Source organism: Alosa sapidissima, chromosome 9, assembly GCF_018492685.1.
Source record: "Alosa sapidissima isolate fAloSap1 chromosome 9, fAloSap1.pri, whole genome shotgun sequence".
Taxonomy (NCBI): Eukaryota; Metazoa; Chordata; class Actinopteri; order Clupeiformes; family Clupeidae; genus Alosa; species Alosa sapidissima.
Window position 1 is genome coordinate 31,844,980 of NC_055965.1, and position 16,939 is coordinate 31,861,918.

Here is a 16,939-nt window from a genome sequence, read left to right on the forward strand (position 1 = left end):
TGTGTGTGGAATAGAAGAGGGTAGTGTTTGTGTGTGTGTGTAAAAGAAGAGAGGTGTGTGTGGAATAGAAGAGGGTAGTGTTTGTGTGTGAGTGTGTAAAAGAAGAGAGGTGTGTGTGGAATAGAAGAGGGTAGTGTTTGTGTGTGTGTGTGTAAAAGAAGAGAGGTGTGTGTGGAATAGAAGAGGGTAGTGTTTGTGTGTGTGTGTAAAAGAAGAGAGGTGTGTGTGGAATAGAAGAGGGTAGTGTTTGTGTGTGTGTGTGTAAAAGAAGAGAGGTGTGTGTGGAATAGAAGAGGGTAGTGTTTGTGTGTGTGTGTGTAAAAGAAGAGAGGTGTGTGTGGAATAGAAGAGGGTAGTGTTTGTGTGTGTGTGTGTAAAAGAAGAGAGGTGTGTGTGGAATAGAAGAGGGTAGTGTTTGTGTGTGTGTGTGTAAAAGAAGAGAGGTGTGTGTGGAATAGAAGAGGGTAGTGTTTGTGTGTGTGTGTGTAAAAGAAGAGAGGTGTGTGTGGAATAGAAGAGGGTAGTGTTTGTGTGTGTGTGTGTAAAAGAAGAGAGGTGTGTGTGGAATAGAAGAGGGTAGTGTTTGTGTGTGTGTGTGTAAAAGAAGAGAGGTGTGTGTGGAATAGAAGAGGGTAGTGTTTGTGTGTGTGTGTAAAAGAAGAGAGGTGTGTGTGGAATAGAAGAGGGTAGTGTTTGTGTGTGTGTGTGTAAAAGAAGAGAGGTGTGTGTGGAATAGAAGAGGGTAGTGTTTGTGTGTGTGTGTAAAAGAAGAGAGGTGTGTGTGGAATAGAAGAGGGTAGTGTTTGTGTGTGTGTGTGTAAAAGAAGAGAGGTGTGTGTGGAATAGAAGAGGGTAGTGTTTGTGTGTGTGTGTGTAAAAGAAGAGAGGTGTGTGTGGAATAGAAGAGGGTAGTGTTTGTGTGTGTGTGTGTAAAAGAAGAGAGGTGTGTGTGGAATAGAAGAGGGTAGTGTTTGTGTGTGTGTGTGTAAAAGAAGAGAGGTGTGTGTGGAATAGAAGAGGGTAGTGTTTGTGTGTGTGTGTAAAAGAAGAGAGGTGTGTGTGGAATAGAAGAGGGTAGTGTTTGTGTGTGTGTGTGTAAAAGAAGAGAGGTGTGTGTGGAATAGAAGAGGGTAGTGTTTGTGTGTGTGTGTGTAAAAGAAGAGAGGTGTGTGTGGAATAGAAGAGGGTAGTGTTTGTGTGTGTGTGTAAAAGAAGAGAGGTGTGTGTGGAATAGAAGAGGGTAGTGTTTGTGTGTGTGTGTGTAAAAGAAGAGAGGTGTGTGTGGAATAGAAGAGGGTAGTGTTTGTGTGTGTGTGTGTAAAAGAAGAGAGGTGTGTGTGGAATAGAAGAGGGTAGTGTTTGTGTGTGTGTGTGTAAAAGAAGAGAGGTGTGTGTGGAATAGAAAAAAGGTGTATGCAGCTCTGTAGCCTAAATGCATTGATGCAATGAAATGAAAACAAACCTAAAGTAAGAAATAAAGACAGAGGAAGAGAAGAAGAGAGAGAGAGAGAGAGAGAGAGAGAGATGGAGAGAGACCAAAAATCAGAAAAGGCTCCTCCTGGTCGTGTGTGGAATAAAATACAGGAGAGAGAGAGTGTGTGTGTGTGTGTGTGTGGAATAGACAAGAGTGTGCAGCTCTGTAGCTTAAATGTCATTCTATTGCGGTAGCTCTGCAGCTTAGATTTTAAAATGCTTAAATGTTAATAGCTTTTCTCGACCGTGTAATAGTGTATGCTGTTTAAGAGATGATTTTTCTGAGAAACCTTTTCCACACTGGGCACATGAGGCTTCTCTCCAGTATGTGTGCGCATGTGAAGTTTAAGTTGTGTGGAGGTTATAAAAGCTTTTCCACACTGGGCACATTTATGAGGCTTCTCTCCAGTGTGTAATAGTATATGCCGTTTAAGAGATGATTTTTCTAAGAAACCTTTTCCACAGTGGCAACATGTATGAGGCTTCTCTCCAGCATGTGTGCGCATGTGCTGTTTAAGTTGTGTGGACGTTGTAAAAGCTTTTCCACACTGGGCACATTTATGAGGCTTCCGCCCAGTGTGTGTACACGTGTGGTGTTTAAGTTCTGGGGATGTCGAAAACACTTTTCCACACTGGGCACATTTATGAGGCTTCTCTCTAGTGTGTACTATACGCGTGTGGTTTCTAAGGGATGTGGATGATGGATATGCTTTTCCACACTGGGCACATTTATGAGGCTTCTGTCCAGTGTGCAATAGTGTATGCTGTTTAAGAGATGCTTTTTCTGAGAAACCTTTTCCACATTGGTCACACGTATAAGGCTTCTCTCCAGTATGTGTGCGCATGTGGCGTTTCAAACATGAGGACCGTACAAATGTTTTTCCACACTGGGCACATTTATAAGGCCTCTCTCCCGAATGTTTAAACATGTGGCGTCTAAGATCTGTGGATCTTATAAATGCGATTCCACACTGAGCACATTTGTGAGGCTTCTCTCCAGTGTGAGTTAGCATATGTCTTTTAAGGTGCTGAATTTGTGGAAAAGCTTTTCCACACTGGAAACATACATGAGTTTTCTCTCCAGTATGTGATGTCATGTGCAGTTTAAGTTGTGTGGATGTTACGAATGCTTTCCCACACTGGGCACATTTATGAGGCTTCTGCCCAGTGTGTTTGAGAATGTGTTGTTTAAGGCATGTGGATGTTACGAATGCTTGTCCACACTGGGCACATTTATGAGGCTTCTCTCCAGTGTGTATACGCATGTGAATTCTAAGGCACGTGGATGTTTTAAATGCTTTTCCACAGTGAGTACATTTATGAGGCTTCTGTCCAGTGTGGAATAGTGTATGCTGTTTAAGAGATGCTTTTTCTGAGAAACCTCTTCCACATTGGTCACACGTATACGGCTTCTCTCCAGTATGTGTAAGCGTGTGGCGTTTCAAACATGAGGACCGTACAAATGTTTTTCCACACTGGGCACATTTATAAGGCCTCTCTCCCGAATGTTTAAACATGTGGCGTCTCAGATCTGTGGATCTTATAAATGCGATTCCACACTGGGCACATTTGTGAGGCTTCTCTCCTCCGGTGTGATTCAACATATGGGATTTTAAACGTGACATTCGTGAAAAACCATTTCCACACCGCACACATGTATAAGGCTTCACTCCAGTGTGTGTGTACATGTGGACTTTCAAAACGGTGGACCTTGCAAATGTTCTTCCACACTGGACACATTTATGAGGCCTCTCTCCAGTATGTGTGCGCATGTGGCGTTTCAGATCTGCAGACCTTAGAAATGCTTTTCCACACTGGACACACTTGTGGGGCTTTCTGCCACCAGAGTTCTGCTGTTCATTCACGCTAACAGAGTGTGTTTGCTGGTGTTTTTTGAGTTCAGGGAGGGCAGCAAAACTCTTCTTGCAGACCGTGCAGTGGTGCAGCCTTCCTTCGAGTTGCAGGTTGAGTTCATCACTCTGTCCATGGATCTCCTGTTGCGTTGCATGTGGATGTTCTGATGCACCTGAAAGAGATACCATGGAGACTTAGAATTACAATAAGGAGTTACCATAGAGCTTAAATCAAAATGCTCAGATATTTCCCTGCAGGTGGGCCATTCTGTGTAAAAACAGACAGACAGTATGTGGGGTAGCCAAAAGGAATCTATTTTCTACAGTAGCCTATAACTGGAAATTCATGTGGAAATAGCTCTTTATATTTAAAGCTGCAGTTGGCAAGATGTTTTTGATCATATTCACTGAAACCGACACTATGCTCTGACAGAACAACATAAATCAGCCGGTTTCCCTTCTGCCTCCATCTAGAGCCTGTTATTTGTCCAATCAAATCTGTCAATCTGTGTGAGTTCTGACTGTCAATCACAGTCTGGTGCAGCCTGGTGTGCACTGACGAGCACAATCTCGATGAGAGGGTGGTCAGTGGTAGTGGGGGAGGGGCATGAGAGTTGTAAACATTCAAAATGTTGGCTAAGTCCCCTCAATCTGTCAGACATGCCAACTGCAGCTTTAATGTAGTTGATGAAAAGTCACAGTGTTGATCCACTGAATATCAAATGTCCAGCCAACATCACTGCACTGCACCTGAAGGCTTATAAAAATCCCTTGTATTTTGTGAGCAATAAGTTCCGATTAGTCCCACTACTAAAATGTAGGCTACTACAATGTTTTCTGATAATCAAACCTGCAGCTCTAGAGGAATAGTTTGCTTTAAAAAAAAAAACATTTAAGGCACTCAAAACAACATTGCTTATTACAGCTAACATAGGCATACTACTGCAAACGTTTACTTCACAAATGCAAATGCAATATTTTTGGACACAAACATGTTGTAGCTTAGGCTACTTTCCTGAAAAACTACAGTAGCCTAACTGATCTACAGAAAGTGAAATGTTGCATTTTGCCACTGAAATGTCTATGACCCACACACTGGATATTTTCTCTCATATCTCTCAGTGTCATTTAGTGGGGTTCGTGATTGAAATTACTTACTTTCCCAAAGATAACCGTTCTCTTGCTCATCGTCTTCTTTCTTCACGTCAATCTCCGCTGTTGTCTGTAGGCAAGTTACGTTTGACTCTGAGACGGTTGTTTCAGTCTTATAGTCATGATCTGCAATGGGCTTTTCTTCGTCTAGACATCGAACTATATTACCATATTCCTCCTCTTTTATAAATTCTTCTTTCACCATCACTCTCAGGTCACCCGGGTGTGTTTCAGCAATGTTACTACAGCTCAATGGCACTCCGTTATCCATGGTTGATAGCCTAATGTTAGTGGGCCAACGATAATCACGACTAAAGTTCCACCCACTCAGCCATCACTCGACTACATCAAATGCTTGTATCGAATCACATTCACGTTGCCTAGGCCTAAGGTCCGTACACAAAGTTATCTGTAAGGCTATGTTTTAGATCATCTCGCTAGTAGGCCTAATCGTCAATCAGTAACTCGGAGAACACACTCCCTTGTAGGACTTCGTGGGAAGTGTTTGTTAATTAAATTCCTCGTGGTTCGCATTTCGCAAACAAAACAGACAGCTATCCAATACTGCCACTACCTGGAGTGGAGTTTAACTGCCGACAGTTGGAAGTGCAGAAGGCTATGCTACCCCATCACAATTAAATGAGGCTGATGATGAGGCTTCACTCCAGTGTGAAAATGTGAAATATGTGTCACATATAATGCTTCTCTGTTTTGTGTAGCATTATGGGCATTAAGATGTGAAATGAGTGAACATGATTTTCCACACTGGGTACATTTAAGCCTCTCTTGTGTGTATTAGGCCTAGGGACTGTTATTTATTGAAGGGGCCAACGGAGGGATTTTGAGGGCTTCAGTCAAAAGTTGCATGACCCTCCCTTGCCTGCTAGAAATGTTTCAATGACCCTCCGACAGAATTGTCAAAAAAGACATGACCCTCCCCTGCCAATTGTCGCTGTCTTCCGACCGCGCTGCTTTGCGCCATAAAGACACACTGTGATAACGTTCTTAAATCAATCTCTCCCGGGAGCTTGCATGCTACCAGTCCTTCCTTTTCAAATGTGTTGCACCTGTTTGCACAATTTCACAAATAATCATATGTGATTGATTAATAATGTGACAAATAATCCCTGCACAGGGACCGAAACAATGCATGCCAACTTTTTCCGTGTTTATCACGTATTTTAACTTTCCCCCCGCTGTCTTGCCGTTTCAATATTTTCCCGTAGAATAGGCTATACCATATTTTAACACTCTCAAAACATTAGCCCTGCCATCGGGCCTGTCTCTGTGTTGCCTTGTTGCTACCCCCTTTCCCTTCTAACGAAACAGATGTCTTCAAATCATCGTTTTCCTTGCTTGAAGGCAAATTTAGAGTGATGTTAACCTATTTAAGTTTAACGGCGTGATTGTCGTGAGAGCACGATTCATTGGCGCTTGCAAGTTCGGCCATATGTCTACGTGTGCACCTGCCTACCATCAGGCTACTCAGCTACTAGAGAAAGAATTTCCCCTGTTTGTATGTTCACTCCAAGTTGGCCTACCATAACTTACCAACTCTGCACTGTAGACCAGTGTTTTTCAACCTTTTTTGTGCCATGGCACACTTTGACACTTAAAATGTCCCAGGCACACCAACATCCTGTGTGAAGAAAAAATAAACATACCATAGCCTAAAATTTCAAATAATACACAGATATGGCCTTATTATGGCTTCTATGCAAGACCTGCTCAATAAAACAAGCGCCCTCTGTTTAAAGGAGAATTCCGGTGTGATATTGACCTAAAGTGTATCGAAACATGATACCGAGTGTGAACGTATGTCTCATAGCCCATCTCGGCTTGTCCCCTGCACTCCAAAATCTGGCGCTAGTTAGCCGATGCTACCAACATCTTTTTCAATAGTGGTGCTTCGGCATCGGGCTAGCCATGCAAATAAATCACTGGTTTACACCCATTTACGAGGCTCAATGTATCTCCACACTTCATTGGTAGACTTCCGAGGGCCCTGACATTTAAAACGAGACATTGAGAACTTTGAAAAAGCACTAGTAGTTTACTTACAAGACGATTTATACAGACAGTATCTTCACGAAGTTTAGCGTTTGCAGCCATCTTGAATTTAGTCACGATAAGTCTGGATTCCAGTTGCTGCTACTGGAAGAAACTGGAATCCATGCATTTCCACTGAATTATTTTTGGAATCTGATCCCTTATCATACCTGTTCATTCTTACTCGTTGCTCGACTTATCGTGACTAAATTCAAGATGGCTGCAAACGTTAAACTTCGTGAAGATACTGTCTGTATAAATCATCTTGTAAGTAAACTACCAGTGCTTTTTCAAAGTTCTCAATGTCTCGTTTTAAATGTCAGGGCCCTAGGAAGTCTACCAATGAAGTGTGGAGATACATTGAGCCTCGTAAATGGGTGTAAAACATTGATTTATTTGCATGGCTAGCCCGATGCCGAAGCACCACTACTGAAAAAGTTGTTGGTAGCATCGGCTAACTAGCGCCAGATTTTGGAGTGCAGGGGACAAGTCGAGATGGGCTATGAGACATACGTTCACACTCGGTATCATGTTTCAATACACTTTAGGTCAATATCACACCGGAATTCTCCTTTAATTTGTAGGTGACTATATCTAATTTAATTGTTGTTATGAACTGGATATGTGATGATTCTGTACTGGATATGGGGCCCCCGTTGTACAATGCCTGCATACCACAAATAGTGCAATCACACAATCAATGAGAGCATGTGATTATAAATTCTTTGATTCAACAGTTGCTTTTCTGGACCAGTGAGTGACATTTGGGTAACTTTCTGCGGCACACCTGAGTGTGCCCCGGCACAGTGTTGAAAAACACTGCTGTAGACCATAAACTGGCTATTTATATTTTTCTGTGAAATAACCAAATTCAACTTTATGAAGCAGAATTACGCACTAGGCTACTTGGAACGTAACACATTTTTGTTTGCGCAGGAGAGAGAATGACAGCGATTAACCAATTGCACTTGTTGCTGTTTACCAATAAATACTATATATTTTTGCAAACAACAAAAACAGAAAGGATGGAGACAGCAAAGCTAGAGATGGGCAGGAACAAGGTCAATTGGTAGATATGCTTGTCAAAACGTTAGGAGCTGGATGTGTGGATGAATGAAGCACAAGTATGCTTTACTAATGTTAAGCATGCACGCTGTTTAACGTTAGACGGTATACTAAAAGTAAGCCAAAGGTAAATGTAGCCTTTTTAGGGCTGTGTAAAGTTGACCAAATGAATATAGGTTGTTAGGCGTGAATAAAGTTGGCTACTTTGTTGCTACAACTGGAACTCTTCCGACGTTAATGGGGACGAATGTTGACATTTTCCCGTATTTTGGGTGAGAAACCCGGGGCATCTCCCTTATTTTCAATGTTCAATGTTGACAGCTATGGAACGAAAGAGAATGTAATATGGCGCCAGAAATCACATTCCCTCTAGAACCTTTGCTTGTGCCTAGATGTCCCTCAGTCTCCATTGAGTCTCTACGAAAGCCGCAGCGTGAGGCCTTTATCTTGCTACTCTGCAAGAAAGAAGGAAATGAGGGGTAAACGTGGTGTGCAGAGAGGGGTGCCCGAAGTGTGAAGACTGAGACTGAGAGCTACATGGAAAAATATGCACCAAACAGGCTACTTTGAAATGTTTTGACACAATTAGCTTTACTACCAACAGAGTAAACCGATCAGTTCCGAAAAGGACACTCCGTATTCATATTCAACTCTGCCTCAGATCCTCAGCTTTTCATACCCATCACACTACATCTCATATCAGTCAGCACTAGCATCGCCTACTAGCCCGCTCTTCATCTCAGACGAAGGGGTACGATCACTCGTCAACTGTTCCAGACTCTTTTAAAATCCTAGTCAATTTCCCGCCTACCACTACTCTGCACATTCATTCAGAATAGGAGCTGCTACTAATGGCCTCAGAGCAGCAAATCAAATACTGAGCTGTGGGTCCTCAAATGCCTATCAGTTCTACATCTGCTCCAATCTAGCGGATCTACGACTTGCTAAGCAAGCGCTAATGTAATTTCAGTAGTGGCCTTCCTTTCTGCGCTTTTGGGGTGCAAGAGGCCATCGCTCTATCGCAATCTCCACTTCAGGCATTCCAGGACCACGGCCAGCTACCATGCCAAACACACGCTTAGCTTATACACTGTGTTCCAATTATTATGCAAATTACATTTTTCTCAGATTTTCCTAAATAGTTGATGCAAATGACAGTCAGTATAATTTTCAAGTCATCGACCAATACAGTATAATTCGAATTTTATTATTATGCACAACAAAGTTTCAAGACATTTTATAGGTTGTAAAGAACTAAAAATGCTCATTTGTTGAATTTGCAGCATTAGGAAGTGATATAAATTAAATAAAAAGTTATTTCAATCAAAAACATCTTAACAGGCCAAGTTACATGTTGTTACGGAGGTGTGATCCACCTGTCAGTTTTTTGACAGGTAGACCACACCTCCTGCTTTCAAAAAACTGACAGGTGGATCACACCTCCGTAACAACATCAACTGATAAAAACGCGTCACACCACTCCACCGTGTGACCTTCTGATGAAGCCAGAAGTATACGTCGAAACATGTCAAGGTAAAGAAAAAAAACATCTACCAATGTGTCTGTGAGAAAAAACAAACTTATTTATCTCAAGTGTAGACACAATGAATGCAATACAACTATGATGCTGATAATGGAACTCTCTTGAGTTCCACAGTTGACTTTTTATTTCAAATCTTGTGAAAAACATTTCAAAATATTACACATTTATACACATTCAGAGTTTTTTTTTTAAGTAGGAAATAACAATTTCTCCAGTCTGTTTGATCACAGTTGACTTTTTGTTGACCCCTAACTGCATGGGCGTATGTTTAGGGGTGGGGCGCTAGGGACTAGTCCCAATTAATATTTTTAGATTTCAAAATAGTCCCCACCATACTCATAGAAATGAACATTGCGAGACACTTACTTATCTCCTTCTATGATCTCATCCAAAAAAGATTTTCTTTGACTTGTTAGTTTTTTGAACATTTATTTGATCTAATTACATAGCAAACATGATGAATTGAATCCACATATCCTTGCACTATGCGGAACTATTTTCCACTAGCCTAAAACCGTGAGACTGAAAGCTAATTGTGTTCACGTTGTCCTTAAAGTGACTTACACACCACAAATGTGATGATATTGAAGACATGAAGAAGTGTAGCATAATAATTTAAATATCAATATGATGTATTCAAATTATTAAATATGTTTAGCTATTGGTAATTATGCAGATCATAAAATACTATAAATAGTTTAACAGTATAAGGTTTGTATGAATTCCAAAATATGAAACAGAAACCTACAGTATAAGTTAAAACATTTCACATTTGAGCAAACACACTTTGAGTTTTATAAGTAAAATCACACAGGTTATATCAATAAAAGCAAATTCATGTTTTAAGAAAATACTCTAAGTCTAGGCAAAATCACACTATATTATTAGCCTGGCTAGCGCCACCACTTCTCAATGAGACGTGGTCTGGGAACCAAACGTTAATTTTATCGTATTTGAAAAAAATGCCCAGACCCGTTTATTGGGTGCCACGGATGTTACATTACATTACATTACATTACATTTGGCTGACGCTTTTTAACCAAAGCGACTAACAACATGGTAAACAGTAAGTTTTAGAACAATTCTCACAATTTTAGGACAGTTTAAAAAAACACATTAGAGTACAGTAAGAATAAGTGCGTCGGTGAGTGCTGTATTTTAACAGTTACTTGTCAGTTTAACGGCTGGTGAGTGCTAGGATCAGTAAGACTTGTTGTAAGTGTTGCTATGAGAGTAGATGTTCTCTAAAGAGCTGGGTCTTCAGGAGTTTTTTGAAAGTGGAAAAGGATGTCCCTGCCCTTGTAGGAACTGGCAGTGTGTTCCACCAACGAGGAACAACAGATGAGAAAAGTTTGGATTGGCTTGAGCGTACCGGTGGTAGAGCTAGACGTCGTTCGTCAGAGGAGCGCAGCGGTCTGGAGGTAGTGTAAGTCTGTATGAGGGCATTCAAGTAGGTGGGAGCAGAACCGGAGACTACTTTGTAGGCAAGCGTTAGAGACTTGAATTTGATGCGGGCCGCCATAGGTAGCCAGTGTAGCTGGATGAGCAGCGGGGTAACATGTGCCCTTTTGGGTTGGTTGTAGACCAGGCGCGCCGCTGCGTTCTGGATCATCTGAAGTGGTTTCACTGCGCAGGCTGGGAGACCTGTCAGGAGGGCATTGCAGTAGTCGAGTCGTGAGATGACTATTGCCTGAACCAGAAGTTGGGTAGCATCTTGAGTCAAGTAAGTCCTGATTGTCTATCAAATGCATCTGTGCATAGCTCATCATCGTCTTGCTTTCGCCCTTGTTCTGTGATTGGTCCCCTATCTCAGGCGAAAATTTGCTCCATGGTCTCCAGGCTGCCTTAGCAGCGTGAATCAAATCGCGCGCAAGGCAGCATGGGAACACCCAGGCTACTATATTATTGCAACATTCACACATTTTTATTTGTTTTAGATCAAGCTGGATTTAAGCAATTATACCTTTTAATAGTAAATCATGACTTTCTACATTTTCACTTTTCCAGTGTCATCTTCAGATCTTCCTACACCAGGCTGTACCAGGCTGTTTTTGTTGCCGTTTTTGGAGCCTGGTCTGTTCACAGAGACTACATTTTTACAGTGCATTCAAGGGGACAGGCAGCTAGGGGATCATGAATGTTTTAGCTTAGAAACCGCGTAACATGACAAAGGAACCGTATGTAAGAAATATATTTCAATTAATCATAAAATGGCTCTGATGTGTCACTAGACATTAAGAAATCATGTTCATTTCAAATACTTATATCACTGACAACAGTAGTCCGGCCAGGATATTGTCATTTAAAAAGTGAAGTTGCAGCCCTCAACTGATGTTGATGTTGTGTTTTATCATGTCATGTTGTGTTTTGGCCTGATGCACCACCCTCTACCTATCTACTAATCACAAAGTCAGTAGTGTTTCGGCATCCGGGTTGGCAACCTCGAGTCAGGGGGGAGGGGGAGGAGATACAGCGCTCTACAGTATTTTGAAAGTGATTGCAGTACCTGTGTTGGCCACAGTCTTACATATGGTTCCTTTAATACACCTTTCACATACAATAGCTGATCTACAGCACTGCAATAGGCCTAAATGTCTGCAGCTACTATTCTGCGGAGTATGAATAAACAAAAGTAAGGTTTGTGGTCAATGTTTGCAGTCCCACTCTAATGTCAAGAAATTGAGTCTGACCTAAAAGCTGCATATGTGGCTGTTTTCGTTTTCATGTGGAGACCTCCACAATTTCCTGTCATTTTCCAAATGGTTACCATCTTTTGAAATGAAGCCTAACAAAATGTTTTTAAAATTCTAACCTTCCAGAAGAATTAGTACTTCCTCCAAATTCATATGTGGCACCAACCTGAAACCAAACATTAAAACCTTTTTTCATTTTTAATCTTATACACATTCACACTTACTAATTCTGTCATTCTAAGTCATTCTGTATCGTAATAGTTAATGATCATAATGAGGAAATAAATAATGAGCCAGATCTTAGTTAGCCACACATTTAACAGTGAGGCATTGGAACTAAACAATTAACATAAAAACATTACAGTAATTTCCTGTGTATTACCCGTATTGTGTATAAGCTGCAGGACAGTATTTTATGCAAGTGAAAAAAGAATTAAAACCATATTTTTACCATATTAACTGCCCCCCTCATAGCTGAAGAAATTTTGTGAAATAAATGTATAAACCGCAGCTAATAGTTGGGAAATTACGGTAGGTTTAAGTTATAAGAGTAGACTTCACACTTACTCTGAAACCGGCACGAACTCTGGCAACAAACTCTTTCTCTTTCTGTACAATCTCCCTTTGAGTCTTTTGGAAAGGTGCCAGTGCGTTGGAGAAATCATTGATGAGACGGTCCATCTGGATCTTTCTTTGGCGGAGGATATACAGTACAGGCAAGTGATTTTGGGTTTGTTTTTGGGTTGTTTTTTGTTTTTGGTGTTTGTTTGCTGAGCTAAAGTTTCAACTGGACTAATTTTTCTGCTACAGAAAGACAAATCTGTGTGAATCTGAAATTTCTACAAATGTACAGTATGTGGTTATTTTAAATAGGATGGTTGTTTTTGAGTCTGTAATTCATTCACATCCAGGCCAAAGTATGAAATTCAAGTATCTCTCTCATCTCTCTTTAAGCAACAATAAGCAGCAACGTTTTACCACTTTTGGAATTATACGTTATTTGAGCTTTTGGCACTTTTGCCATTTATTCCACTTAAAGGGGAATTCTCCCATGTGTGTAAGGGTGCTTAAGTAAAAACATGTAACTCTGCACAAATTCTCCCCTTCGCTTAAATCTGTCATTTTTAAGCGCAATAGAGGGTTACGTGTTTTGCGAGGGGAGAATTGCGGTAACTTCCGGGAGCGTACGCTGGCGCGCTTGGCTGGCGCGCTTGGCCTCTGCTGCTCACCTGGGCTGCTGTATGTTTTTCCTACCTGACGCTTTTAGTTTAGGCTTTTCACTGCTCATCCAATTGGACTATAACGAGCAAGCCCCGGAAATTCCGATGGCACCATCCCCACAGTCGTCTCTATTCAGCTGCTGGAAGTGCCGACTATCGAAATCTTTTCCTGCTCTTGTCGCCTGCCCGCGAATTCCCAGTGACTTAGATTCCTGTCCGCTTGGCTCCTCGTCCCATCTCGGCCAAGACTGTTCTCCTCCGTGGGAATAGGATGATCTATTTCACCCACTGTCCAAACAACCTGTGCGCAGATACCTATGCGCGGATACCTAACATTTCATTCGTTGCCTACATCTTTTTTTTTGTCTTATTTGAAACAATTCTTGTAGGTATCCATTACTCTGCTATCACCAGAAATAATTGTTAGTTATGCAAGCGCTCTCTATCTCCTAGCAAAGAAATGCACATTTTTGTCGGAAGATCCTGCCTGATCCCTCGAGTTGGGGGTGGGGGGGGGGGGGGGCGTAATAATCCAGTCACTAACCAATTCGTCTGCTGTAGCTGTTTACAGAGATACACTGTAAGGTTGGCTGCAAAGATTATGCAGACTGTTGCGACTGACTGACACACGCGCATGCACACACATTATCGAAATCATATACCTTCCCCAAACACTTTAGGCTATAGTCTTTATGGGCTTAGTTAATGATCTGGCTATAATAAGACTTTAAAAGTGGTTTGTGTAAACTAGGACATTTTAGTGTTCCGGCTTTTGTCGGGACTTAGGACACGCAACTCAAAATCAAGACTGTCCCGGTTAGACCAGGACGTCTGGTCACCCTATTCTTTGTGGTAGTTGAATAACTTGCCTTTCCAGATGAAATGTCCATACTGGTTAAGAAAGGCATGTGAACAGTCTCTAAAATAAGGGTAGCTTCCTTAGCATAGCGTTGTTGAAAGTTCACATGTTCTTTTTTTCTCTCAGAGGTAGCCTCCCATGTATTCCAATCTGCTGCCGGCTTGTGCCTTCACATCGCCCAAAATGCTTGATTGTATTGCATTCTCCACATATTTAGCGACATTTTCATGTACCACATCAGCCTTTTTGTTCAGTGAATCTTTTCTAAATTGCTTTACAATTATCTTCAGAACCTCCTCGTTGGCCGCCTAAATTATCGGCTGGCTCGCCTCAGCTTTGTCTTAATTAACATTCTCAGTGAATTAAAATTCTCAGTGAATTCTCAATCTTTTTGGCCTCTATGTGTCCAGTTACATAGTCTCTGTTTGTTGTTGGTCTTGGATATTGTGAAATAAATTTCTAGTCCAGTACGACTTATATATGTTTTTCCCTCATGACGCATTTATTTGACTGATGCGATTTATACTCCGGAGCGACTTATAGTCCAGAAAATTCGGTAAGTACAGTAGGCTACTTAAGTATTTGTACTTTTGTTACTTCCCAAAAAGAGGAGTGTTTACCTTGGTCATCGACTTGTGTGTATGTTCTCCTCACAAGATGGCGGCGACTTGAATAATAGCAAGGTAATGCACTAACTGCACAAATAGTCTTTTTAAATACCGTTACAAATATGCCTGCAGAGACCTTCTCCATAGTAGCATCAGCTTTTTATTTTTTGAGCCTAGGCAATGGCTTAAAATAGTTATTTACTTTGACGTAGTGAAGTTGCCCCTAAAGACCATGTTACATGCTATTCAGTTGTAAATGCATATTCTGGTTTTACACAAAACTGCACTGATTGACACTGTTTTAGTCGAAAATGTACAATTGTTATCATCATAGGTTGTTGTTAGAGCAGAGTTTTCCTTTATACCAGCGTAATTGTGTCAAGCATATTTTTATCGATAGTATAGTATAGTATAGTATAAGTATATATACTCTTTTGATCCCGTGAGGGAAATTTGGTCTCTGCTGTTATCCCAATCTGTGAATTAATAAAACACACTCAGCACACACCAATCCCGGCACAGTGAGCTGCCTGCAACAACAGCGGCGCTCGGGGAGCAGTGAGGGGTTAGGTGCCTTACTCAAGGGCACTTCAGCCGTGCCTACTGGTTGGGGTTCAAACCGGCAACCCTCCGGTTACAAGTCCGAAGTGCTAACCAGTAGGCCAGGCTGCCCCCTAAAATTGGACATAAGATTGGACATAGTTTCTCAGTTCAATAGCACACAAATTAATAATTTAAATGTAAGTAAGCTGAATTGTCTGTTTCCTCCATGACTGTCGTATTGAAACATAACTAAAACCTACCACATTCCACAGGAAATGAAACACAAATACTGCGTGAGAAAATGATCTTGACATTGTAAATATCATGATAAGGCAATTACTTTACCTGCTCTGTTGTTACCGGCAAGGAACCAAACTCTTTCATCAGCTTAATTGTTTCTTTGGAAAGATTTTTGACATGTTGCTGTTTCTGTTGTCTACAATGCAAATGGAATGTAAAGTCAAAGTGTGACACTACCCTCTTTGTTAATAAACCTAGACTTGCATCCAATGTCAAATCACAGGATTACCATCTGTCATATAAGTCAACAATAAAATCCCAGCAAAGCAAACTTTACCTAATATTCTTCTACATTTGCTTTGCTCAGACATACAATGAATTGAATCCTATAGTGCAGATGACAGGCACACAGTGCACACAGTGCTGTCCCCATAAATCTACCTTGACAGTCTCACATTTTGTGAAGAGCATTTCTTTATATGGCTGACAATATTAATCATCTGATAAATATTTCTTTATTCTTGTCTCATTTTTGTCTTTAAATGGGATGATATGGATGTTGCACAGATAGTTCTTCAGTATAATCCTGTTCAATCCCGGAACCACTTTACTCTGTTTTGACACTAATGATTTTTATTCACTATTTAGGTGAATGTTGGGGTCAGAGACAATGCTGTTGGCCAGCCTTACAGTAATATCTTACTCTGATATGCCAATTCCTGGCTGAGCGCATCCTCCAGGTTAGCCTATGATCTTTGAGAAGACCTTTCTTTAGTGTTACAGTTTAAACTCTTGTAATTTATAATATCATAAAACTACAGAAAAAAGAATGTATTTACACACTCCAAAAAATATCATTTCCTATTCAAAGCAAACAAGTATACACACTTACCGTGATTATTTGAGCCTCCTTAGGTATGTTTCACCTGTAGCCTACTGTTTCAGAGTAAATGTTGTGCTCCTGTAACAAGGCGTTGTAAAAGGTTTTACAGCTTAGATAACTGGAGAACTTAAGACCACCCGTCATTCTTGAGATAATTTTCTTAAAGACACAGTAACATGGTATAGGTGCTGTTGGTGTTTGGGGCTGACCCTTTGAATATACAGATCATATTCCCTCTCACAGTAATAGCAATCCACGTAGGCACCACAGATCACTGTGTTCAAAGTGTATTAGAGGGGGAATGTCACCCAGGCTGGTCTGGAGTCAGTCTCTCATCTTCAGTCAGATCAGATGAACAGGCACACACTGCTACTGATACACATGGGTCTAAAGGCTTGAAGTTTCCATTCACAATCTAAAATTAGTTTTTTTCTATAGATCCAGAACATATAGGCAGATCTTGTAAAATGTGTATGTGCTCTTTAGTGCATAGCAAAGCCAAGGACTAACTTTGCTTTGCATGCTTTCCATGTAAACTTCGCATGGAGAAGGTGTACATGCTCTTTAGCGCATTTTCAGCATTTACAAAGAGGCCTCATGGCTTTTACAAGGAAAACATGTGTTAATGCTTTCACTTGTACTTGGGTTTTACCCAGATGATGAACATTTTGTCACATTTTCCATGTAAGGCTGACACCATATTAGTCCAGATAGATGAAGGATGGAGGAAAATAGACAGATACACTGGCTTGAAAAAA

At 41.0% G+C, this 16,939-nt stretch overlaps 3 protein-coding genes across 2 annotated transcripts in view; all 3 read right to left on the reverse strand.

Moving 5' to 3' along the window:
• Positions 1-16,939, reverse strand: part of LOC121718880 (gastrula zinc finger protein XlCGF57.1-like) — a 168,201-nt gene that overhangs the window by 135,715 nt on the left and 15,547 nt on the right.
• LOC121718875 (zinc finger protein 708-like) overlaps positions 1-16,939 on the reverse strand; it is a 137,977-nt gene that overhangs the window by 62,105 nt on the left and 58,933 nt on the right. The window lies entirely within an intron of this gene.
• LOC121718859 (zinc finger protein 431-like) lies at positions 1,306-4,993 on the reverse strand. The gene is made up of 2 exons (XM_042104209.1): positions 4,485-4,993; positions 1,306-3,499 (listed from the first exon to the last, which is right to left on the reverse strand). Exons 1-2 carry the CDS (start codon positions 4,747-4,749, stop codon positions 1,701-1,703), a joined length of 2,064 nt encoding a protein of 687 aa, XP_041960143.1. The 5' UTR covers positions 4,750-4,993; the 3' UTR covers positions 1,306-1,700.